Genomic DNA, 27,830 nt, shown 5'->3' on the forward strand with positions numbered 1-27,830 from the left:
GTATTATCAGGGGGGGACATTGCATCACATTCTGGGGAATCGGACCCTGGGGCGTCAGCGGCCACATACTTAGACACAAGCCGCCCCAGGTCCGTCCCCAGCAAAACACTGGCAGGGATATTTGCGGATACCCCCACCTCCCTTACTCCTCGACCGGCACCCCAGTCCAGATAAACCTTGGCGACGGGCAGCGCCGGGTCCACTCCTCCAATCCCGGAGACAGTGAGGGATCTCCCGGGCAGTAAATCATAGGGGTGTCACCAGTTCAGGCCGTACCAGTGTCATTTCAGCGCCGGTGTCTCTAAGTCCCATGGCCACGGCCTGGCCCACGGTGACCGGTTGAACATTGTCAAGGGACCTCCCACCACCCCCACCCACACACAACACAGTGGACGGTTTCCGGGTTGATGACTGGGACGGATCCCTCGGGCGCTGGGGACACATGGCTTGGAAGTGTCCTGGCTGCTTACACAGGTGACAAAGTCGGGGTTCCCCCACCGACGTGGAAAGTGCAGCAGGGGCCGGTGCCCACTTGGGCCTAGGGGCAGGGGTAGCAGGTGCAGCGTGCGTCTTACCCCCTCTCCAGCCGACAGGTTTCCGGGCCTCTGAAGTCCTGTTGTTGGTGTATTCATCGGCCAGGGCTGCTGTTGCGGAGGCCCCCTTTGGCTTCCGGTCACGGAGGTACTGCTGGAGATCCTCTGGGCAGTTCCACAAGAACTGTTCTGTGGCGATGAGCTCCTTCAGCTGCTGGACGGTGGAGAGCTCCAATCCTGTGGTCCATTGGTCGACCGCTCTCAGCAAGGCCCGCATGTGATCGGCCCAGCTCTGGGTAGAACCCCGGTGCAAATTCCTGAGCCTTTTCCGGTACGACTCAGGGGTTAAGTTATACTGCCTGACCAGAGCCTGTTTGATGTCCTCATAGCTCAGGATGGTCTCGCTGGGCAGGTACCCGAAGATTTCAAGGGCTTTTCCCCTGAGCCGTGGCGTGAGGAATCTGACCCACTGGTCCTCTGGCAGTTGGTACTGATGGCAGGCTGTCTCAAATGCCAACAAAAAGGTGTCCAGGTCCCCATCTTTGTCCAGTAGGGGAAAGTCCTCCGCCCGCAGTTTGGGAATCCGGACCTCTGGAGACTCACATTGGGCTGGGGAGGGCTGCTGGAATTGAAGCTTCAGCTGGAGCATCTGTAGCTGGTGCTCACGCTCGGCCCGCTCGCGACGCTCTGCAGCCTCTGCTCGCTCGCGACGCTCTGCAGCCTCTGCTTGCTCGCGACGCTCTGCAGCCGCCAGGAGGAGCTCCGAGGCTACCTGGTCTCCAGCCTGGAGACGGTCCATGGCAGCTTGTAGGAGAGCAGCTGAGCCAGCTTGGCTGGGGGGATGGGCAGGTGGATTGAGGCCCGCCGCGGACCTCATCTCTGGCGACTGGCTCCTTGGGGAGTTTTGGCTGTGCTCCCCCTCGCCTTCCACCTCCTCTCCGCCCCCATTTAAAGCATCGGCCATCTCCTTCGATTTGCTCCTTGTGATACTGGCCGTCATTGCAACGGGTGGTCACTGACACCACTGCAACCTGATGCACACACACCTTATTGTATCTGCCCTCAGACAGTCTAGTGTCGAACTGATCTTAAGACTCCAGCAGCAAGAGCTACTGCTGGTCGTCTTTAGTGTCTGGGAGTATGGGTCTCACACTCACACACACTAGTATCTCGATCCCACTTTGCTGCCACCAATATGTGATGAATACCACCCCTCGTGTCCGCTGACGTCAACCACGTCGAGCTCACGAGACCTGGTATGATCACGGGGTTTACCAAAAACGTGAAGTTACGCCCTCCAGAGGAGCACGTAAGGTCAGGCTGGTATAGTTTACACATACACCTCCTGTCCACGCGGGCACAGAGAGGCAACAAGCTGGAAGGGCCTTTTCACTGCCGCAGTGAAAACAGCCCACACTCAGCCCGGGTAACTGCCACCAGTTTCTCGTTTGATATAAGCCCGGTCCGCTAACGGGATTATATAGGGTCAGAAACCAACCCGCGGTAGCTTATAACTAGGCCAAAACACGGACGTGGGGATTCGTGATCGAGATACAAGATAGCACAAGATTAAATTATAGATTTAATCGCTATAAGAGCACACTAGATATAACACACTATACACAGACAATATATATACAGTGGTCTGAGGTTACAGATTACAGGGTATATGGTTACAATAGGATTAAGCAGTGTGAAAGTAAGTTACCAAGTATGATGAGAGTTCCTTGGCGATGTCCTGAGCAGGAGGCCACCCGAGGGGCTGTGTTCTCCTGCTATTTCCTGGGTCCCTCTAAACACATGTGTAGCATGCGACCCCTCTTCAGAAAAAGACGCCCCCTACTTGCTGGCACCAGGCTTTTAACCTGGAGCTGGCCCACCCCCTCCCTGCCTCAGGGAGGGGTCAACTCCCCCTCTTCTGGGCTGACGGTGAATGACCCACAAAACCCTTTAGGGGTCATAGCTCCAGACCAGAGGGTCACAGGGAGATGGTTCTGGGACTAATGGACCTGCCTGGGTTCCGGCTACAATTAGAGCCCAAACCTGGTACCGGTAGGTGGCTTCTATGGGGAGATATGGGTATCTCCCTACCCCGACTGGGTACGAGTAAACAAAGACCATGGGACCGTACCTCGTGGCCACCGGGACACAAATATGTATCCGGTTTGCGTCTGCGGTGGCCAGGTGATTCATAATTCCTTATGAGAGGTAGGTGCCAATATGTCTAGGAAATCTCATTGAACCAGGCAAAAGCAGATACCCCCTGCTGGGGGGAGTTTCCTGCAAGATTCAGCTGGCTCCAAACTGGTGCATGGAGGTGTGAACTTTTCCTTGAAGCAGGGCCCTCCTGTGGAGTTCCTTACCTCTGCAATCTGTCAGCACATGGGGGGTGTAAACTTATTTTGCATGTACCCTGAGTCATGCCAAGAGATGCATAAATTACAATCAGGGCTGGGGGGCTTTGAAGCAGGGAAATCCTGTCAGCAAATGGGGGGTGTGAGGACATGGCTGACAGTAAATATTAATCCATATTCCTCACACTGTAGACTTAAAAATTTGCACAGGGAAGAAAAAAAACTAATCAGGTCATTTATCAAACTGGCTTAAAGTAGAACTGGCTTAATTGCCCATAGCAACCAATCAGATTCCACTTTCATTTTTTAAAGTTTTGGTTGCTATGGGGAACTAAGCCAGTTCTACTTTTTACCAGTTTGATAAATGACCCCACAAGTATACATGAGATTTGTCAGATCTCATTCACTTTGCTGGTACTGTATTACGCTGCATTTTTTCTGCTCGAAAATCTGCACTTAATCCACATCATCATGTGCAGGTACCCTAAGGCCAGACACACGCGAGCAAATTCAGTACAAGAAACTCAGTGTGTCAGTGTGAGATTCCGTTCTGACCTCCACTCCTCTGACAGGATCGCACAGCAGTACAATAATTTATAATGCTGTGTGACCCTGTGAGTCCTGGGATCTATTGTATTGTCAGCATTATGCCAGTGGCTTCGTGCAGACAACCGTATCCATTTTTGCAGTCTTCAAAATACGGATACCAGTTCTGTGCATCCCGTATTTTCCTTTCTGGAGGTCCCGCAGTATGTTTCAAATGCCTAGACATGTCCTATCTTTTGCAGGATCTGAAAGCCCACGGAAGCGCTTCATAGTGCACTGCATTTTGCGGATTGCAGACCCATTCAAGCCGAGGGGCGCATCTGTGAATTACACAGTCTGTGCCCGTGTGAGATGGGGAAAGAGCTCTCATTGTTTGAACACTGTTTGTGTGAATTAAATTAATTGTTCTGGACTGACATTCTGTTGTTTAGCCACAAGATGCCGCTGTTTCCTAAGACAGTTACAGATTGCACATACAAACCGGATTCCCAAAAAGTTGGGACACTAAACAAATTGTGAATAAAAACTGGATGCAATGATGTGGAGATGGCAAATGTCAATATTTTATTTGTAATAGAACATAGATGACAGATCAAACGTTTAATCCGAGTAAATGTATCATTTTAAAGGAAAAATACGTTGATTCAAATTTTCACGGTGTCAACAAATCCCCAAAAAGTTGGGGCAAGTAGCAATAAGAGGCTGGAAAAAGTCAATTTGAGCATAACGAAGAGCTGGAAGACCAATTAACACTAATTAGGTCAATTGGCAACATGATTGGGTATAAAAAGAGCTTCTCAGAGTGGCAGTGTCTCTCAGAAGCCAAGATGGGTAGAGGATCACCAATTCCCACAATGTTGTGCAGAAAGATAGTGGAGCAATATCAGAAAGGTGTTACCCAGCGAAAAATTGCAAAGACTTTGCATCTATCATCATCAACTGTGCATAACATAATCCGAAGATTCAGAGAATCTGGAACAATCTCTGTGCGTAAGGGTCAAGGCCGTAAAACCATACTGGATGCCCGTGATCTCCGGGCCCTTAAACGACACTGCACCACAAACAGGAATGCTACTGTAAAGGAAATCACAGAATGGGCTCAGGAATACTTCCAGAAACCATTGTCAGTGAACACAATCCACCGTGCCATCCGCCGTTGCCAGCTGAAACTCTACAGTGCAAAGAAGAAGCCATTTCTAAGCAAGATCCACAAGCTCAGGCGTTTTCACTGGGCCAGGGATCATTTAAAATGGAGTGTGGCAAAATGGAAGACTGTTCTGTGGTCAGACGAGTCACGATTTGAAGTTCTTTTTGGAAATCTGGGACGCCATGTTATCCGGACCAAAGAGGACAAGGACAACCCAAGTTGTTATCAACGCTCAGTTCAGAAGCCTGCATCTCTGATGGTATGGGGTTGTATGAGTGCGTGTGGCATGGGCAGCTTGCATGTCTGGAAAGGCACCATCAATGCAGAAAAATATATTCAGGTTCTAGAACAACATATGCTCCCATCCAGACGTCATTTCTTTCAGGGAAGACCCTGCATTTTTCAACAAGATAATGCCAGACCACATTCTGCATCAATCACAACATCATGGCTGCATAGGAGAAGGATCCGGGTACTGAAATGGCCAGTCTGCAGTCCAGATCTTTCACCTATAGAGAACATTTGGCGCATCATAAAGAGGAAGGTGCAACAAAGAAGGCCCAAGACGATTGAACAGTTAGAGGCCTGTATTAGACAAGAATGGGAGAGCATTCCTATTTCTAAACTTGAGAAACTGGTCTCCTCGGTCCCAGATGTCTGTTGAGTGCTGTAAGAAGAAGGGGAGATGCCACACAGTGGTGAAAATGGCCTTGTCCCAACTTTTTGGGGATTTGTTGACACCATGAAATTCTGATTCAACATATTTTTCCCTTCAAATGGTACATTTTCTCAGTTTAAACTTTTGTTCCGTGATTTATGTTCTATTCTGAATAAAATATTAGAAGTTGGCACCTCCACATCATTGCATTCAGTTTTTATTCACGATTTGTATAGTGTTCCAACTTTTTTGGAATCCGGTTTGTATATCTTCATATTCATGGGAGAGGTGGGGTTTACACAGAGCCTGAAAAGGAAGTGAAGAATCCACCATCTTAGAGAGACACTGAGGACCTGTGTGAAGAGAGAATCCCTCAACATCCAGGTGTGGGAGCACCCTTCTATGACCAGAGCTGAAGCCAAGTGAAGCTGATCGTGTCCAAGACGCTGATCCTGTCCAGAGGAAGTAATATCGCTGCCAGGAATGCTGATGAGAGCAGAGGAACAAAGCAACATACACTGCGGTCCCGCATGCTTGTTGGAGAGACATTTGTTCTGTTCAGAGTCACCAGCGGATGCAGAGCTGACCCGGGTCGGTAAGATCGTGTACGCACCTTATTACAGTGTTGGTGCCTAGAGACTGAGACCAGGCCTGTAGTTAGTTAGTTAGGCCTTTTTCACACGGGCGTCATATTTTTGGCCCGGATAAGCGGCGGGTGCGTTGCAGGAACACGCACGATTTTTCAGCGCAAGTGCAAAACATTGTAATGCGTTTTGCATGCGCGTGAAAAAAATCGTGCATGTTTGGTACCCAAACCCGAACTTCTTCACAGAAGTTCGGGCTTGGGATTGATGTTCTGAAGATTGTATTATTTTCCCTTATAACATGGTTCCCGCATGTTTGTTGGAGAGACATTTGTTCTGTTCAGAGTCACCAGTGGATGCAGAGCTGACCCGGGTCAGTAAGATCGTGCATGCACCTTATTACAGTGTTGGCGTCTAGAGACTGAGACTAGGCCTGTAGTTAGTTAGTTAGGGTTTCTGTTTGTGTCAGGCCACAAGTGTTAATACTGTTCATTGCAAGAACGCTATAACTTAAAGTGACATTTTACATTGGAGAGCTGATAAAATTCTCACAAACTCAAGCCAGGCTGGGGGTTTTTGCTCAGAAGGAATACTCAGGCACGTGCTACAGGACCAGTTATGGGAGTTGGAATACTGTAGATCTGTGTAAGATTGTAAGCTGTTGTGCTGCACCGCAGGCTAGCCAGTACCACACACCCGTTCAGAGATTCTTGTTCTTTTAGGGTAATAACAGGTAAGGTGTGGCAGTTTAGTTGTGCCCGCCAGTAGGTAAATTACTGCACTTTCTCCCTGCATCCATCAGAGGGCACCATGATGTGCAGCACAAGGGTCTCAAGCCTTCGGGCTGGGTGTATGCCAATTGATTGTATGTTCCTAGCATTTGTGGTTGTGTTTATTGCCACATCTAAGTAAAATTCTGTTTTGGCAAAAGCTGGTGTTGGGGTTGCCTTCCTAGTAAGTGACTTCACTGTATCCTGGGGAGCCCAACCCGGTACACGGCTTAAACCAGACCTGCCGTAAGGCCTCTTTCACACGGCCGTTGCGGAAAAATGTGCGGGTGCGTTGCGGGAACACGCGCAATTTTTCTGTGCGAGTGCAAAACATTGTAATGCCTTTTGCACGCGCGTGAGAAAAATCGCGCATGTTTGGTACCCAAACCCGAACTTCTTGGGATCGGTGTTCTGTAGATTGTATTATTTTCCCTTATAACATGGTTATAAGGGAAAATAATAGCATTCTGAATACAGAATGCATAGTAAAATAGCGCTGGAGGGGTTAAAAAAATAATAATTTTAATTTAACTCACCTTAGTCCACTTGATCGCGTATCCCGGCATCTCTTCTGTCTGTCTTCTGTGCTGTGTGCAGCAACAGGACCTGTGGTGATGTCACTCCGGTCATCACATGATCCATCACCATGATAAAAGATCATGTGATGACCAGAGTGACGTCACCACAGGTCCTGTTGCTGCACTCAGCACAGAAGACAGACAGAAGAGATGCCGGGATACGCGATCAAGTGGACTAAGGTGAGTTAAATTATTTTTTATTTTTTTAACCCCTCCAGCGCTATTGTACAATGCATTCTGTATTCAGAATGCTATTATTTTCCCTTATAACCATGTTATAAGGGAAAATAATAAAGATCGGGTCTCCATCCCGATTGTCTCCTAGCAACAGTGCGTGCGATTTTCACGCAACCCCATTCATCTGCATTAAATCACTATAAATGGTGCAGAATGATGCACACACCTCAACATAGATTAGGTAAATCCTCCTGCAGCCCTAGGTAGAAACAAAGACAGGCGTAAAAAAAATTCTTTTTAAAACTTTTAAAAAGCCAATGTCGGTCCATCCCCTTAAAGGGGTTTTCTCATCTCAGACAATGGGGGCATATTGCTAGGATATGCCCCCATTGTCTTATAGGGGACCCGCACCTATATCGAGAACAGAGCCCCGAAAGTGAAAGAGAGCGCACTGCGCATGCGCAGCCGCCCTCCATTCATTTCTATGGAGCTGCCGAAAATAGCCGAGCGCTGGCTCAGCTACTGCTGTCTGCCCCATAGAAATGAATGGGATAATGGGCCGCGCATGCACTTCTATGGGAGAGGCAGGGATTAGAATTAGCGCTTGGTGGTGGACGGACCCCGGGAAATCTGGGGTCCTCCAGCCACAGCGCTCCCCGCTCTGTTCTCGATATAGGTGCGGGTCCCAGCAGTGGGACCCGCACCTATCAGACAATGGGGGCATATCCTAGCGATATGCCCCGATTGTCTAAGATGGGAATTCCCCTTTAAATTGTTATTTTTCTTCTAACATACAGTTTTAGGACCTATTAAAAGGGTTTTTCTAAGTATTTTTATACAGATGACCTATTCTCAGGGCAGGTCATCAGTATCTGATGGTGGGGGTCCGACTCCTGACACGCCCGCCAATCAGCTGTTTGAAGAGGCTGCAGTGCTTCAGCATCTTCCTAGATCAGAGACGTTACGTTAATCGATCACATGGCCTAAGTGCAGCTCAGTCCTATTCAAGTGAATGAGGCTAAGCTGCGATATCAAGCACAGCCGCTATACTATGGGCAGTAATGTGCTTGTAGGCTGCGAGGAAGTCGCTTCAGCCTTCAGAGAGCCGATAAGTCATCAGTAAAAAAAAAAAATACTCAGAAAATCCCTTTAATAAGAAATATCATAAGACCCTGGTCAATGTGGTCCAGCTTGCTGTAAAACCAGTGATCTTGATTAGAGATGAGCGTAGTTTAGAAAACTTTGCTTTGTGACAAATTACTTTGCCATGATGCGCATTTCTTTGTGAGTAGCGCGCACAATGATGGAGAACGGCGATTGTGCTGCCCCCCTCCCCCGGCATTGAACGCCTCAGATGCCGCGTTCATACCTGATCGTGGCATCTGAGATGAAAAAATATAGGGCTTCAAGGGGTTAATTGGTGGAAAAAAAAATGTACTCACCTTATCCATTTGAGTGCAAATAGGCCACCGCGGCCATCTTGATTAAAGATCCCGCGTGGCGACATCGTATGTCACTGGGTGGGATCTTCAATCAAGATGGCTGTGGTAGCCTCTTTGTGCTCAAATGGATGAGGAGAGTATGATTTATTTATTTTTTTACTGCCATTTCAAGGAAAATTGATTAGTTTCCACAAAGCACAAAAACATTTGACTTTGCTTTGAATCAAAATTTCCCTGAAATTCGGATCGAAGTCCACTTCGGATACTTCGATTCGCTCGACAACACTTATCCTGACAACAACTGTTTATTATCCAAACCACTGGTGAAGTAATGTAGGCAAAAAATAAACAAAAACATCCTACAACCCCTGTCACACCGGCGTATTTTGCATCGGTATTTGTAAACTCAAATCAGGAAGAAAATCGAAAGACACAGGGAATGATTTACTAAGACCGGCTTTTTACGTTGGTCTTAGATCCCCCCCTACAATACCGTAAGAGTCGGCATAAATTAAGCGCATCTATAAAAGTCCATGCACCTGATGTAAAAACAACTCCAGCATCTGGCAGAATCCGTTTTTCACCAACATTTAGGTAAATTTCCAGGCATAAATATGAGTAAATTTGCCAGGCTAGCATGGCACCTGACACGCTCCCAAACTGACTGTGCAACTAAATATGGCTGGTCAAAAAGGTACTTGCAACTTTTTTACTAAGTCCCTTGATAAATGACCCCCAAAAGTACTATTCCGTAAAGATATACAACTCTTCCAGGGCAGATATTACTTTTTAAGGCCACTCCAGATCTTGGCTTTAAACCACATCAAAAAAATCTGAATAAAACCTGCATGTGTGACAGCACTATAATTCTCCTGGGTAAGGGTACTTTCACACTAGCGGTTTTCTTTTCCGACACTGGGTTCCATCACAGGAGCTCAACACCGGAAAAGAACTGATCATCCCATGCATTCTGAATGGAGAGAAATCCATTCAGGATGCATCAGGATTAGAGATGAGCGAACTTCTGTTTTAAGTTCGGGTTTGGATTAGCGGAGAATCCCGATCTGGAACCGGATATGGATTCCGACTTCCGTTGTGGTCCGTGGTAGCGGAATCAATAATCGGCCATTATTGATTCCGCTACCACGGACCACAACGGAAGTCGGAATCCATATCCGGTTCCAGATCGGGATTCTCCGCTAATCTAAACCCGAACTTTAGACGCCGAACTTAAAACAGAGGTTCGCTCATCTCTAATCAGGATTAGTGTTGAGCGAACTTGTGTTTTAAGTTCGGCGTCTAAAGTTCGGGTTATTGAAGAATTGCGTTATGGATTCCGCTACCACGGACCATAACGGAATTTAGAATCCATAACGCGATTCTTCAATAACCCGAACTTCAACTTTAGACGCAGAACTTAAAACACAAGTTCGCTCAACACTAACCAGGATGTCATCAGTTCAGTCACTGAACGGCGTTTTGGACGGAGGAAATACTGAAGCATGCTGCGGAATTATCTCCGTCCAAAATTCCGGATCAGTTGCCAGAAAGCCGGATCCGGCATTAATTTACATTCACATGTATTAGTGCCGGACCCGGCATTAAAAATACTGCAATGCCGGATACGTCCTTCCGGTCTGCGCGAATGTGCAAACCGGTAAAAATGTGAAAAAGAAAAATTGAACCGGATCAGTTTGTCTGTATGACAACTGGAGAGATGGATCCGTTCTTGCAATGAATGAGTGAGACGGATCCACATCCGGATCAGTCTACAAATGCTGTCCGTTTGCATACAGATTGCCTGATCACTCTGCTGCAAGTGTGAAAGTAGCTTAAATGATTTTGCCCTCCGCCCCACTGCTGCAATATAAGGGCTCATGCACACGAACATATATTTTGTCTGTGTCCATACAGATTTTTTTATGGCTCGTCTGCGGAACCATTCATTTCAACGGGGCAGCCAAAACATGGAAACAGTGTGTGCATTTCATATTCGTATGTCCGTTCCGCAAAAAGGAATAGAACATGTCCTATTCTTGTCCATTTTGCGGACAAGGACAGGCATTGTTACAATCCGCAAAAAAAAAACAAAAAAAAAAAACAGAGGGAACATGGACGTCACAGGGATGTCATCCGTTTTTTTTTTTTTGCAGACCGCAAAATACATACGGTTGTGTACATGAGCCCTTAAACTGACCCACTTCTAGCTTACTTTATGGCCAGTAGAACATAGTTTAATTCTACAGTTTACAGAAACATGGGCATTTAAAAAAACAAAAACAAAAAAACTTCCCTGTATGTGCGTCTGAAATATCCCCTGTTATTATTACCTTACTGGTGTTTCTAGTGATCTTGCCAAAAGAGTTTGGGATGACCAGCAGAATGGGCACAGTGGAGTTACTGGATGCCCTCCTCCTCCTCTGTAGTTGTCCTGGTTTCACAGCCCAGTCCAGAGCCACCAACCCCTCATCACTCAGTTGTAGGTACTCTCTAACAAAGTGCACCCCATAATCCACAGGTCCCAGCACCCCAACCAAAGTCTGCAGGGTGGGAAAGGTCCTCCACAGCCAGCTGACATGAGCGTAACTCCCAAAGCTCCTGCACTGCTTCACAAGGTAGTTAGCCAAAGTTGATGGTTTGCAGATCAGTTTATAGTCTTCTTCAACCTTCTCACCCACAACTGCTGAGAAGCTACTACTGGAGCGTTTCTTATAATACCAGAGAACCAGGAGCAGGAGGAGAGCGCCTAGAGAGGCAGCCCATCCTAGCATTGCAGTATAAGAAGCTGGAGGAGGTGTGAGGTGCAAGGTGCCTCAGTCGTGGTGCTGCTGGGTGTGCAGGAGCTGACACATCCTCAGAGCCTGGGAGGCAATGCTTGCACTGACACTGTCTGTACTGTGTACAAGCAGAGGGAGGGAGCAGCAGACTTCACACAACCTATTATTGTGGTCACTCCCCACTGCAGGCAGAGGAAGCCTCATAACTCTGAAGTACTCTAGATGTCATAAACCTGGGGCAGACTGAGGATCTGTCAGGTACTGTGTGGATCCTGCAGGGAATACACACTGCAGCTGACTTTATGTTTTGCACTATAGATCACCTATATGAGCCCCTTAAAGGGGTTTTCCAGATTTTTGCACTTTGTTAAATTCGAAGCCCAGCCAGCTGCACCTTAAAAAAAACTAAAGTAAACTCACCTATACTGCTCCATTTTGATTTCCTGGGTTCATGGCTCTACTCTTCTGATCCCTGACATGTAAAGCTCATCATGGAGTCATATGCACCACAGCTGCCAATGACTGACCTCAGCAGTGACGTGTCACCAAGCGGCACATGACCTAGAACTGATGTGCCACTTTGGATCCTGTCTGAAACTTTACAGGATGGGACTGGACAACCCTAGAAGAGAGCCAGGGACCTGGCTGGAACAGAGCATCACGCAGTCGGTGAATATGTTTTTTTCAACTGGTGCAGCCGGTTGGACTTCAAATTTTAAGGATATTTTCAGATATCGTAGTGCTTCCGTGGGCTCCATTTCCATGCCTCCGTTCTGCACGGTATCTTCCGGATTGCGGACCCATTCAAGTGAACAGTGTGCACACGGCCGGTGCCCGTATGTTGCAGACCCGCTGTTTGCAGGCCACAATACGGGCACAGACCTGCTACGGTTGTGTGCATGAGGCCTTAAACCGAGTTTCCCATTAACACTTATCAGCCATGTACAGGATAAGTAGTAAATGTGTGATCACTGACCACCCAGCCACTGGAGCCCCAAGGATCAGAAGAATGGGAGTCCCCAAGTGAATGGAAGCCTCATTCACACATCAGTGTTCGGTCAGTGATTTCCATCAGTGACTGTGAGTCAAAATCAGAACAGGTGCAGATCTTTCCCTTATACCTTATGTCTGTGGAGGCTCCAACCCTGGTTTTGGCTCACAATCACTGATGGAAATCACTGACCAAAACACTGGTACATAGAAACATAGAAACATAGAATGTGTCGGCAGATAAGAACCATTTGGCCCATCTAGTCTGCCCAATATATCTGAATCCTATGAATAGTCCCTGGCCCTATCTTATATGAAGGATAGCCTTATGGTACATGAATGAGGCATAAGCCCTAAGGCCTCTTTCACATGATCGTGACGGATTAGGTCCGGATGCATTCAGGGTGCGTTCAGGGAAACTCGCACCATTTTGCAAGCAAGTTCAGTCAGTTTTGTCTGCGAATGCGTTCAGTTTTTTCCGTGCGGGTGCAATGTGTTTTGATGCGTTTTTCATGCGTGTGATACAAACAACATCGCTTAGGCCTCTTTCACATGGGCGTCACAGATTTTGTCCGGATGCGTTGTGGCAAACTCGTGCGAGTATGCACGCAATTTCAGTCAGTTTTGTCTGCAATTGTGTTCCGTTGTTCAGTTCTTCGCGAGTGCAATGCGTTTTGCACGCACGTGATAAAAAACTGAATGTGGTACCCAGACCCGAAGCCGGACATTTTCACTGAAGTTTGGGTTTGGGTTAGGTGTTCCGTTGATTTTATTATTTTCCCTTCTAACATGGTAATACAGAATGCTAACTAAAATGTCCATTGAGGGGTTAAAACATAAAAAAATAAACTCACCTCGTCCACTTGATCGCCCAGCTGGTATATTCTTCTTCCTGCAGGACCTGCAAAAGGACCTTTGATGACCTTATTGCGCTCACCACGTGGTGAGCCTGATGACGTCAGCGCAGGTCCTGAAGAAACAAGGTAATACCGGCTGCGTGATCAAGTGGACGAGGTGAGTTTATTTTTTTAACCCCTCAATGGACATTTTAGTTAGCATTCTGTATTAAGAATGATATTACTTTCCCTTATAACCATGTTAGAAGGGAAAATAATACCGTGTATTGACTTTAATGGGGTCTGGGGTTGCTCATCCCTATTTACTAACATCATCTCCTAGCAACCATGTGTGAAAATCGCACCGCATCCGCACTTGCTTGCGGATGCTATGCAAATTTTTACGCAGCCCTATTCATTTCTATGGGGCCTGCGTTGCGTGAAAAACGCAGAATATAGAACCTGCTACGATTTTCACACAATGCACAAGTGATGCGTGAAAAACAACGCTCATGTACACAGCCCCATTGAAATGAATGGGTCCGGATTCAGTGCGGGTGCAATACGTTCACCGCACGCATTGCACCTGTGTGGAAAGGGGCCTAAGGCTTTGTGGAGGCAGACAGATTCCTTATGGCTTCATACTACCAAGCCACTAGTACTCCATGTCCTGCTATATGGTGTCTTCATGCAGTGTCCCAGGGGGTCAGTAGTGTGTGCTGGGCTTTGTAGTGCAGATTGACCACTAACCTGGGATCCACTGTCGTCTTCAATTGGGGCAAATACTGGAACAGGCAGGTATTTAACAGTTCGTGACGCCAGTGTCAATTAAACGGTGACACGCCGTGTAAAGTATGGTGGACGCATGAAGCAAGCACAGGATAGCCAACAAAAACTGGAACTTTTACTGAATATCAGTCAGGATAATACATGGACACAGGTACAGCACAGTTCCATGAAAGACGGTTGGTTTCTTATAACAATACAGGTGGTTCTTGGGAGTTACAGAATGGCCGGTCTTAGCAAGGCATTATACAGAGTGTTGATTACAGAAGATGCAGTACAGGCGGATTGCTCAATATTCCTGTCTGGTCCTGCTACATGTGCCGTTCTCTCCAAGGTCTAATGCCCTTTATCTGGCGTACCCTTGAATCTGTCCTTATCTAGTACCTCCTCTGTTATCTTGAGTACCTCTTGCTTTCTCTGATCGGCCTCTGTGGTAATCTGTGTCTTGGCTTGTGGCTTGCTTATGCTGCTTCAGCTAAACGGATGGTGACTCAGGAGGAAACCTCTCTGCACTGAGTCTGGAAACTTCTACCCTTCCTGAACTAGGCCCTAGCCTATTTATACTGAACTGGGGGCTCCCTCTGCTGGCTGTGACAAGAATTACCGGTAACCGGCCTGACTGGCTTAAAGGGAACTACACACTCAAATCTAGCAGTGTCGGGTAGCCTACCCGTATGCTGCACACCCCCAGACTTTAACGTGAGTAAGGCCTCGTACTCACACACATGCCTGAACCAACATAAGCTGCTGCATAATTTAAACATTGCATTATAAATATAATAAACAACTATTTCACATAAAAATATAACATTTGCAATAACTGACGCAAGAAAAAGGGGCGTCTTCTTTCTTCTTAGGCACGGCCGCTGACCTGGCACAGCGGACTTAAGGTGAACCAGGTTAGTCTATTTTTCTTGACTGAGGTATAATAAGGAACTACACAGGGTTTCCCCGTGGGTGTAGAACAGGCAAGGGCTCACGTGGAGGAGTCCATTCTTGCGCACACACGTCAAGCAGGCTATTTCTAGTAACAACTGTTCGGGAGGAGACACCACCAGCATAGTCAAAGTCTCTTAAATGGACTGGCGGACGTCCCCTGGTCATCCGGGTGGACCTTCTCAACACAGGGGTTTCCTCTTCCCTTAGCACCGAGGTAGAAGAGGGAGTAGCAACAGGAGGATCTCCATCCGTGAGACCTTGGTCAGGAACAACGGGAACAACAGGAGCAACAGGAACAACAGGATCCACTGGAGGGGGAACTGGATCCGGGGCATCTTGAACCGGCTCTTCTGGAAGTAAAGGTACAGTAGGTGCCGGAGCGGGCACCAACAAGTTCAACCATGGTGTCAGAAGCCAATGCATGGGATCGGCGTCATACCTTAGATTTCGGACAGCCTGCATAGGATCCTCGGGCTGTATCGATGACTCTGACACAGGGGGTTCAGATATAGCACTCTCGGCACTGGGTCCTGGTGTCAGGCAGAGCTTTAACCGGTTTCGGTGTACAATTTGGGATCCCCTGCCCTCCCGGGTGATCTCATAAGTGTGAGTTCCAACATTTGGGATTGCAGTGACAACATAAGGACTTTGCTCCCATTTACTGTCCAGTTTACTGGTACGGCGGTTATTTTTTAACCATACCACAGCCCCTATTGTCAAGGGTTCTGCATGGGCTGCTTGGTCATAGTCTCTCTGCTGCCGGTCTCTAGCATAGTCCATACGTTCCTGGACAATAGCTTGGGCTGTATTCAATCGCCTTTGGTGTTCAGCAACCCAGTCGGTATTAGGGAATGGGTTGATGCAATCAGGTACGAGTACATCTAAGGAGTGGTCAGCAGGCAATAATCCTTGGCGCCCAAACATCAAATAAAAGGGGGTATACCCGGTGGAACAGTGTATGGTATGATTGTATGTGAACATGAGTTGTGGCAACAGATTAGGCCAATCTCCCCGGGTTTCAGGAGGCACGGTCCTCAGCATCTCTATCAAGGTCTGATTCATTTTTTCACATAATCCATTACCTTGCGGATGGTAGGCCGTCGTCCGGATCTTCTTACAGTTGTGCAGGCGGCACAGTTCATGGAACAGATGGGACTCAAAAGCAGGACCTTGATCAGTGAGGATCTTTTCTGGACAACCGTAGGGCAGGAGGAAGTGTTTCCAGAACAGTTCGGCTGTAGTCTTGGCCGTCTGGTCTCTCACAGGCACCGCTACAACAAACTTAGTGAAATGGTCAATAATAGTCATAGCGTACACATACCCTGAGCGACTAGGCTCCAGTTTCACATGGTCGATGGCGACAAGTTCAAGAGGACGAGTACTTACAATGGGTCTCAGTGGTGCCCTCTGATCATGGTGTTCACCTCGTTTCAAGGCACAGGCTACGCACTCCCGACACCACTTCTCCATGTCTTCTCTCATGCCCACCCAGTAAAACCGCTGGCGGATATTTGCCTCAGTCTTTTGGACCCCAAAGTGACCGGATTGATTGTGGTACATCTCCAACACCATACCTGCATCTCGTCGGGGTATGAGAATTTGATGCACTCTTTCGTTGGACACTGGGTCTAGGCTTCTCCGTAGCAACAGGCCCTTTTGTATGAAGAGTTGATTGCGTTGTCTCCACAGTTTGATGAGCTCAGGATCTGTACTCTTACGCCGAATCCTCTCAGGGGTTCTGCCACTGGTAATGAAGTCCAACAATTCACCCATCACTCTACTTTCAGACTGTAGTTTCACCCACCTTTCTTCTTTGAGTTCCGGCCTACTGGAGGGTGAAGGAACTGCAGCTCTGTTACTGGTAGCCCGAGCCTGATCCTGTTGAGCAAATTTATGGTAGAAGGCCGGCATTTCTACATCTTCCCAAGCATCTCGCACATCATCAGGAGCTGTCTCTGTGGGGAGTCTGGATAAAGCATCAGCATTGTCGTTAGTACGTCCAGCGCGATATTTTACAGAGAAATCATAGTTGGCGAGACGAGAGGCCCATCTTTGCTCCAGAGCCCCCAATTTAGCTGTATTTAGATGTGCCAGAGGGTTATTATCAGTGAATGCAATGAATGGGGTAGCGGCTAGATAATCTTTGAATTTTTCCGTCACTGCCCACACTAATGCCAGGAATTCTAGTTTGAAGGAACTATAATTCTGGTCATTTTTCTCAGCTCCTTTCAGGGAGCGGCTTGCATAAGCTATCACTCTTTCTTTTCCCTCTTGAATCTGGGCTAACACAGCCCCCAGGCCTCGCTTGCTAGCATCAGTATACAGATGGAAGGGCTTGCTGTAGTCGGGATAACCTAACACGGGAGGCTCGGTCAGTTTCTTTTTTAACAACTGGAACGCTATCTCTCTCTCTTCATTCCACTCAATGAGCACGGGAGTTCTAGGACTTTTCTTGGGCTGCCCCCTCAAGAGTTCCTGGAGAGGATCGGCTATTTGAGCAAAATGGGGGATGAAACGTCTATAGTAGCCGGCAAAACCAAGGAAACCCCTCACCTCTTTGACGGTAGTGGGTACCGGCCAGTTACGGACAGCCGCTAACTTATCAGGGTCAGGTTGTACGCCCTCTCCGCTTACCACATGCCCCAGGTATTTTACCGCAGGTTTGAGCAAGTGGCATTTAGATGGCTTTACCTTCAGGCCATATTTGACAAGGATTTCAAAGACCTCTGCTAAGTGTTTCAGGTGGTCTTCATATGTTTTTGAGTACACAATGACGTCATCTAGATACAGCAGCACTGTTTCGAAGTTTTTGTGACCCAAACACCGCTCCATTAGTCTCTGGAAAGTTCCTGGGGCATTACATAACCCGAACGGCATACAATTAAATTCAAACAGGCCCATGGGAGTGGTGAAAGCAGTCTTTTCCCTATCTGCCGGGGCCATGGGTACTTGCCAGTAGCCACTGGTCAAGTCCAATGTGGAGAAATAGGCAGCGGAGCCCAGAGCAGTTAGTGACTCTTCAATGCGGGGCAGTGGGTACGCGTCTTTGTGGGTTATTTGGTTAATTTTTCTATAGTCCACGCAGAAACGGATACCACCATCCTTCTTCTTTACAAGGACCAGGGGTGCCGCCCACGGGCTACGACTGTCCCGGATTACATTAGAGTCTTTCATCTCTTGGATCATTTCTTTTACAGTCTGATAAGAAGTAGGCGGTAAGGGTCGGTATCTCTCCTTGATAGGAGGATGAGAGCCAGTAGGTATGGTGTGTTGTATGGCACTAACCTCTCCATAATCAGCAGCATGTTTACTGAAGGCCTGGTGGTGCTCTTTGACAAGCCGTAGTATCCCTTCTTGTTGATGTTGGGGGGTAGTCTCGTCCCCGACATGTAGCTCTTCCCACCAGGGTACTTGTGACTGGGGCACCGGCGGACATCCGCTGACTGCAGCTGGCGGCTTTTCTGTCACTGGAAGACGGATGATGTCTTGGAAGAACACCTGAGAAAGCTGGGCAACAGGGTAATGCTTAGTAAGCGCCACAGGATGATCACTCAGGTTAATCAGACGGACAGGTACTTTACCTTGGGAGACGTTCACCAGGCACTTGGCAGCTCTCACATAAGGGTAGTTCTCCATCTGGATTGGCTCCACCAGGGCTGGATAATCTTGGCCTTGGACTCCCAGGACAGCACGACACCATAAGAGAGTTTGGGAATTAGGAGGCAAAGTCACAGGCTTATTATCACGAATCTTGGCAGTACAAATTTCTCCTTTCCCGTTAGCAAACCTCTGCTGGGCACTTAACACAGTGATAGTCTTTTGAATCACCCTCTTGGACGCAGAGGAAGCGGTGGGCAGAGTCTGATGTAATACGGCAAGTATTTCAGCATAACAGTTTTTGAAGACATTGGTGCCTAGAATGACAGGATGTCCTCCTCTGTCGCCGGCCTGTACTACTATCACCCCCTGTTGAGGCAAGGTGACTTCTCCCACCTGCAGGGTGGGTTCCCAGTATCCATGGATCTTTACCGGTTTGCCATTGCTGGCGATAATCTCTACCCAGGATTCGGGCGGCTGGGTCAATTGATTGGTGTCCCAGAATCTTTCAAAGGCGGGCAGCTGAATAGTAGTGACCTGAGACCCAGTATCTAATAGGGCTTCAAAGGGGACCCCGTTAATCTCCACATTGATTTTAGGATGGGATCCTACATACCGTGGCATCCAATTTGGATCTTTTGGACCTAGTGTTCTACCTCCCGAGGGGTGGTCCTCAGCATCAGGGGTTGCCCGTTTAACTGCCAGCAAGTGGATTCTGTGTGTCCCATCTTTTTGCAGTATGTACACACGGGCCGCTGGCGACCCCTATTGCGCCTCCCCGGATCCCTGGGGTGAGTCTCTTGGTATGGAGGTGGGAACGGCTTAGAGGGTGACAGGAACTCCTCTTCTGACATCATAGGTTTTTCCCATTCCTCCATTTTTCTGCACACTCTCTCTAGGCTTTTAGTGAGGTGATTTACTTGCTCTGTCAGCATGGCGATAGTATCGGTAGCTGTAGCTTGAACAGCTTGACCGGCCTCAGCTCGGTTAATGATAAGCGGTTTTGACCTGCAGGCTGATAACTCAGGTGGCGTGCTCAGCTCTGTAGATACTGCTGACCCCAGAATTTTTATAGCCAGCTCTTTAAAGTCCAGAAAGGTACTGTTAGGGTGTTGGGCGGACAGCATCTTTAATTGGGTCCTTATTTGCTCACTAGACACTCCGGTAATAAATTGTTCCCTCAGGGTCTGATCCTGGTTATCAGCTTCCTTGGGATCTATCTGAATTACAGCCCCCAAAGCCTCCTGAAGTGATAGGGCATAGTCACGGAGGGACTCACCGGACTTCTGTTTCTTGCCAAAGAAGTGCATCTTTATCTCTGAGGCAGTCCTCGTTTCAAAAGTGGCCCTGAGGCGGGTGAATATCTGCTCCAGAGTACTCCTTTCAGCAACAGGCCAGGATAATACCTCTCTGCGGGCAGCCCCCTCCAGTTGCGCTAGCAAGATTTCCATTTGCTGATCGGCATTTATGGGGTACAGTTTGAATAAGGCCAGCAACTTTTCTTTAAAGTCTCTTAGGGTATGGGCCTCTCCGTTATAGCGGGGAAACCATGGGGCCCCAAAATAGTAAGGCATGGTAAAGGGCATCATGCTGGGGGCTATAGGATGATTAGGAGCCGCAAGCTCTCCCGGGTCCGGCCGCTCGGCAACTCCCGGATCTGACATGTTAACTTATTACGAGGTGGCCGCTGGTGACTAAAGGGGCCGGAACAATCCCCTTCCCTCCGGATCCAAGTTCTTACCGGTATCGGCGGGTTCGCGCAGGCCAAATCTTGTGAGACTCCGGACGTCCTGTGAACGCGGTGACGTTGCTGACGCAGGAAAAGCAGGGCCGCGGCGGTGCGATGATGAAGAGGGGCGGGATTCTCTGTGTCTTTGAAGGGATCCGCCCATGGAGGTCCTCAGCAGCGCGGGAAACTTTACTCCAGGCGGCCGGTGGCCATCTTGATCACGATTCCCTGACAGCAAGCAGGGTGTTGCAAAGTCCAATAAATCACAGTCCACAAATACGATTTTCCCTCTGGGGGTAGCGCAACACAGTACAGCGCCTCTGATTCCTCCCAGGCACAATTTTAATCCACCGGCTTGGAAATAAAGGGTTACAGTCTTTGCCATACGGTGGTGAAATAGTTAAAGCACACAGTTCACACTTCTCTGCACTGTAGAAGTATGCGGATCCTGTTCGTGACGCCAAAAAGAGCGATGCAGTGTCCCAGGGGGTCAGTAGTGTGTGCTGGGCTTTGTAGTGCAGATTGACCACTAACCTGGGATCCACTGTCGTCTTCAATTGGGGCAAATACTGGAACAGGCAGGTATTTAACAGTTCGTGACGCCAGTGTCAATTAAACGGTGACACGCCGTGTAAAGTATGGTGGACGCATGAAGCAAGCACAGGATAGCCAACAAAAACTGGAACTTTTACTGAATATCAGTCAGGATAATACATGGACACAGGTACAGCACAGTTCCATGAAAGACGGTTGGTTTCTTATAACAATACAGGTGGTTCTTGGGAGTTACAGAATGGCCGGTCTTAGCAAGGCATTATACAGAGTGTTGATTACAGAAGATGCAGTACAGGCGGATTGCTCAATATTCCTGTCTGGTCCTGCTACATGTGCCGTTCTCTCCAAGGTCTAATGCCCTTTATCTGGCGTACCCTTGAATCTGTCCTTATCTAGTACCTCCTCTGTTATCTTGAGTACCTCTTGCTTTCTCTGATCGGCCTCTGTGGTAATCTGTGTCTTGGCTTGTGGCTTGCTTATGCTGCTTCAGCTAAACGGATGGTGACTCAGGAGGAAACCTCTCTGCACTGAGTCTGGAAACTTCTACCCTTCCTGAACTAGGCCCTAGCCTATTTATACTGAACTGGGGGCTCCCTCTGCTGGCTGTGACAAGAATTACCGGTAACCGGCCTGACTGGCTTAAAGGGAACTACACACTCAAATCTAGCAGTGTCGGGTAGCCTACCCGTATGCTGCATTCATAGTCATGATTTTTATTCTGTCAGATTGACAAAGAATCCTACAGAAAGCCCACTGAGAAAAAACTCTGTGGGGGAAATTTATCAAAACTGGTGTGGAGGAAAACTGGCTTAGTTTCCCATAGCAACCAATCAGATTCCACCTTTCATTTTCCAAACAGCTCTGAAAATGAAATGAAAGGTGGAATCTGATTGGTGGCTATGGGCTAGTAAACCGGTTTTCCTATACTCCAGTTTTCATAAATCTCCCTGCGTATACCTATCCATAAAGAAGCACAGTAGCTCCCCATATAATTCTGTGGGTGTCATACTGTACCTCCATACAACTCGGAGCTTGTTTGGAGTCACATACCCATGGAAACTAACAGGATCCATCATAATAAATAAAAAAAACACTCAAAAAATAAATGCAACGACCCTTAGCTAGAACCTCCATCATATTTTCACCCACAATGTAATGCCTCATTCCCACGTCAGTGTTTGGTCAGTAATTTCCGTCAGTGACTGTGAGCCAAAACCAGGTGCGCCTCTAAACACAGAACAGATGCAGATCTTTCCCTTAGGGCTCATGCACACAAACGTTTTTTGCGTTCCGTATACGGAACCATTCATTTCAATGGGTTCGCAAAAGATGCAGAGAGCACTCTATGTGCTGTCCGCATCCATTGCTCCGTTCCGTGGCCCCGCAAAAATTATGAGGCTTGTCCTATTCTTGTCCGTTTTGCCGACAAGAATAGGTATTTCTATAATGGGCCTCCTGTTCCGTTCCGCAAATTGCGGAAGGCACACGGGCGGCATCTGTTTTTTACGGATCCGCAATTTGCGGACCGCAAAAAATTGCACGGTCGTGTGCATGAGCCCTTAGGCCTCATGCGCGCGGCTGTTGCCAGGCTGTGGCTGTATTGTGGCCCGCTAAGGCCTCATGCACACGACCGTTTTTTTTTAAGGTCCGCAAAAACAGCGTCCGTAGGTCCGTGATCCGTGACCGTTTTTTCGTCCGTGGGTCTTCCTTGTTTTTTGGAGGATCCACGGACATGAAAAATGAAAAAAATATCTAAGTCAAGTTTGCCATTGAAATGATAGGAAAAAACGGACACGGATCACGGACACGGATGCCAATCTTGTGTGCATCCGTGATTTTTCACGGACCCATTGACTTGAATGGGTCCGTGAACCGTTGGCCGTGAAAAAAATAGGACAGGTCATATTTTTTTCACGGCCAGGAAAAACGGATCACGGATGCGGCTGCCAAACGGTGCAGTTTCCGATTTTTCCACGGACCCATTGAAAGTCAATGGGTCCGCAAAAAAAAAAACGGAAAACGGCACAACGGCCACGGATGCACACAACGGTCGTGTGCATGAGGCCTTACAGTGTGTCCGCAATTTGCCGGCATCGGCCGTGTACTCCCTGCATCATGGATGTGGACCCATTCAATTGAGCTGTGGTGCAGAACGGAGGCACGGAACCCCACGGAATTCTTCCGTGGCGTTTCTGTCCGTGCCTCCGCACCACAAAAAAATAGAACTCTATTTTTTTGGCAGTGCGGACGGATCACGGGCCCATTCAAGTTGAATGGGTCTCGATCCGTCCCGGCCACCGCACGGACGTTGCCCGTGCATTGGAAACCGCAAATTGCGGCCCCCAATGCACGGAACGGCCGCACAATGGCTGTGTGCATGAGGCCTTATACTTTATGTCTGTGTAGGCTTCACTACTGGTTTTGGCCCACAATCACTGATGTAAAATCACTGACGTGTGAACGAGGCTTAAAGCTTCACAAACACTTCAATGACGATGTCCAGTTTTTCAGTTCTGGCAGCGTCCATCTGCTAATGGTCTGTGTTTGGTCTGTATGTCAGTTTTTTTTTTTTGTCATCCATTTCCCATGTGCACTGCTAGGCTGAAAAGGGATCTCCAGAGGATCTTCTACAAATGGTTAGCGAAAACCACAAACAGAACACGGATCCTTGGACATCAATGGGTCTCTTTGGTCCATATCATGGACCAAAGTAGTGCTTGTCTTCTGATGTGTGAGAATGTGTGAAAGCACAAATAGTACTCATCTATTATTCATTGACATGTGAATGAGGCCCGAGGCCTAATTCACATTTCCGTTTTTCACTGACATGTGCTGTTCACATTTTCTGGAGACAGCACACGTACCAATTGATTTAAATGTGTCTGTTTACATTTCAGTATTTTTTTTTACTGACTGTGGGTCAGTAAAAAAAAAATCACGGGGACATGCACTACTTTTATCCGTTATGTGGACAAAGCATGCCCATTAAAGTCTATGGGTCCGTGAAAATCATTGACACAACACAGATGGCATCCATCTTGGGTCTGTGTTGCGTCTGTTTTTCACTGAAGACTAACAGGAGATTCTTTGGAAATTAATTTTCAGCCGAGCAACTTCCGTGAATTATGGATGACACACGGATGGTAAAAACGGACACGCGGACCAACCACGGATCCTTCACGGACATCTTAACGGATGAAACACGTACTCTTATTCTCACGGACATGAAATGATACTGACACGGAAATGTGAACAAGACCTAATGGTGTATTCATGTGTAATGAATGAGATGCCGTTAAGAACTAAATCAAAACCACATCTAAAAAACCGTATGCATTTTTATATATGGTTTTGATGTAGTTGTAACCTCAACTGCTAAGTGTGAATAAATCCTGAATGAGCATGTGGTGACTACTTAGAACTTACTATGCAGTTGACCTTTTGCACAGTATCTATTCCTTTACATTGTAAGTTTGGGGTCTTTATACATTGTTATAATGGGGTCCAACGGAGATCCGGATGCTACTCGGCAAATATGAACAGAATCAGCTGGACAAAAAAAAGCTGCATGTCTGCCGGACCTGACCTGACCTGCCAGCCGGTACACCCAGCCGCAGGTGTGAGAGTAGCTTTAGCATACAACAGTTATAGCTTTGTGTGCACACAATTAGCTTCACTTGGGCCTCCAGTTAGTGTTGCCTTCACAAAAACCTCTGGACAAGTGTTGACTTCGCACCGCGCTCTACAACTTGTCTCAGTTTAGTGTCAAATCACAGTGCAGCTTTACAGCACATCTTCTGTACACAACAGGAGGATGACCACTACTTCTCCCAGTCCTATTCCTAGGAACTCCTCTACAAAAACTCCTACTGCCAATGACTTAATGGGATGGAAGAACCTTTCCGGCTACCCCGTACCCCTTACCACGACCCCCCTCCTTCGGTAATAATACTCAACCACAATCTTGTTGGTAAAATATGGCCGTACCAGGCCACCTTTATTAAATTAACATATAACTTACAACTTTTCCAAACATGCATATTATTTAACCATAATATCAACACATTATCTTAACATTTTCCGCTGTTAACCCTCCAAGAGATCCTGGGAGGCAACCCCAAAACACGTCTTTTCCCGATCTCCTTTTTCCTGACTTTCCTTGCCCTTGGCCGCGTTCACCGACCCAAGGACACCAGATCCACCAATTCCAAGTATACAACTCCCCTAGGCCAACTTAGGCCGAACAGGAAGCGCATTAACCAGCTTATTTTAACTCCAATAGACGCGCATTCCACCATCTAGCGCATCTCTTAACCATGAATTGCCCCCCAGGATCCCCCATCAGAAACTGCCACCAACGACCACCGGTGACACCTCACCTGTGGGAGTCACGCCACACCTTGAAAGCCATCTCCAGACCATCACGAATCCCCAAAGCCCACATATCCATCCCCAGATCATTCAGATGTACACCATCCTACCTCAGAAATTGAGGAGAAGCCGCCTCCAACTCCTGATGCCGAACCACCAATCCCCCTTGGCGACGCACAAAACGCCCTACCTCCTTATTTAATTTCGCCCGGGCCTTATTAATACGGTCCACTGACCGTGCAAATCGCCAAGATCTCCTGGCGACTACCTCCGACCACACCACGATCAGGTCCGGGAATTGTGACAACAAGCGGAGCAGATCAAGCTTAATGTCCCTGATAACATCACGGGACCTGCGGACGCCCAGGTCATTACCCCCCACATGCAGCACCACAATATCAGGAGCCCGATCCAAGGCTACGTACGCCTGAAACTCCGGCAACACACGACCCCCACATGAGGCCCCGCAGCCCGATCCACCGTACTTGCAACTCCTCAGGGGAAAACCCCAAAAGCCGACCGTTCCGCCGCACGTCCGCCCGCAATGCACCCCAGTAGACATACGAGTGTCTGAAAATCCACGCCAATCCAGACTCCGGTTCTGTAAAACAAAACAAAACAACACACCACCAACATTAAACCCAGCAAACGAAAATTTTCTTTTTAAGGCCACATCTACATAGAACTTCCCTACAACAAATGTGGCCGAACGTATGACCGAAAACATGACGACTCCCACCGGCCAATCCTCTTGATGACAGTATCCCCCAGGCCCCACCGGGCCGCTTCGGTCGCTGCGCCAATCCGAAACGAATGCGACGCATATTCCTGGGCCGGCAACCCAGCCGCCCTCAAACAAGACCGAAACACAGCCACAAACTGAAAAACCGACAAACTAGATCCGTCTTGATGCACCAGTAAAGGACCTGAACCACGTGGCCGCACCGCCAAAAATTCCTCCACACAGCGCACCGGACAGAGTACAGACCCCAGCAAAGGCCGCAACCACAACACTGCCCCCTTACCAACCTGATCCGTTTTGGACCTACGCAACTTGCATCGCAATACACCGTCCTGAATACTAACATCTTCCCTCAACAGACCCCCAGACCCCTTCCGAGTAGCGGACACCAACTCCGACCTCAATATCGGTCTTGGCCAACAAGGCCCCCTGACCAAAACGCCGTACCCACCGCACTGCCGCGTCAAAAGACGTATATGAAACTGAACACAGCTCCTCCGCTATACCATCATTCACCGCCCCACCCGGCGGAAAGGACAGGTGATGTATCAAACGAAACTTTTTGGGCTCCTTTTTGGGCACTAGCCCCAATGGTGATACCCAAAAATCCGGCAACGGCTGACAAACAAAAGGACCAACAACCCGTCCCGCAGCAACCTCCTTCTCAATCTTCTCAGCCACCACCCCCGGACAACGCAACGCCGAAGCCAGGTTCCGCGGTACTGTACCATCACCAACCGATTGACACGGAATTTTGAAACCCCACTGAAAACCATCCCGCAACAAAGCAGCCGCCTCTCTATTTGGGTACTTCTCTAAATAAGGCACCATCTCTCCCACCTTCACCGGCGTCACCCCTCTTTTGCCCAACCTCGGGTCCCTTACCTCTCCCCCTCCTGAAGCATTTGGACAGACTATGGGCGCCTCCGCAACCGGAGCACTCGTGTCTGAACCGGCACTCGGCCATGAACCGACAATGGCCCTCGTTGTACTGCCAGCAACAGCCCTTCCTCCCAACGCCTTGCCCCTCACCGGCCGAGGAACCCCCGGCCCCCCCTCGAAAGGGCATAGACCCCGCCTTCGGAGCCGTCATCAATTTCATCCAAAGACTAATGTCCTTATGATCCCATCTAATGCTCGGTCTAACCGCCTTCCTCTGCCGAAACTGCTCATCGTATCTGAGCCACGCCACACCCCCATAAACCCGATGCGCCTCACCGATGGCATCCATATAACCGAACAACGCTGAGCAATGTTCCGGAGCCTTTTCCCCCACCACACTAGCAAATATGGCAAACGCCTGGAGCCAATTCTGAAACGTACGCGGAATGAGCCTATACCTCCGTTTTTCCTCCTCCTCCCGCTTACTTTCGTCAGGCTTACCCCTATCCAAATTGAACTTCTCTAACGGAAGCAGGGAGAATATTTCCACATATTCATCCCGCCATATCTTGTCCTTAACCTCCTGCTTCAGGTGCGCTCCCAACGGACCCTCGAAGCAAACATAAACCTCACCCTTAGGCCTCATGCACACGACCGTTGTGTGCATCCGTGGCCGTTGTGCCGTTTTCCGTTTTTTTTCACGGACCCATTGACTTTCAATGGGTCCGTGGAAAAATCGGAAAATGCACCGTTTGGCAGCCGCATCCGTGAGCCGTGTTTCCTGGCCGTGAAAAAAATATGACCTGTCCTATTTTTTTCACGGCCAACGGTTCACGG

General features: G+C 48.2%; 1 protein-coding gene across 1 annotated transcript in view; it reads right to left on the bottom strand.

Annotated features, from left to right (window-relative positions):
• The window catches only part of LOC122932531 (protein ABHD15-like), a 48,742-nt gene extending 37,095 nt beyond the window's left edge, over positions 1-11,647 (bottom strand). Inside the window, exon 1 of the mRNA XM_044287004.1 lies at positions 11,120-11,647. Coding sequence (XP_044142939.1) covers positions 11,120-11,560 — 441 coding nt within the window. The 5' untranslated portion in view covers positions 11,561-11,647. The remainder of the gene's footprint in view (positions 1-11,119) is intronic.
• Positions 11,648-27,830: the final 16,183 nt, after the last annotated feature.

Source organism: Bufo gargarizans, chromosome 3 (assembly GCF_014858855.1).
Source record: "Bufo gargarizans isolate SCDJY-AF-19 chromosome 3, ASM1485885v1, whole genome shotgun sequence".
Taxonomy (NCBI): domain Eukaryota; kingdom Metazoa; phylum Chordata; class Amphibia; order Anura; family Bufonidae; genus Bufo; species Bufo gargarizans.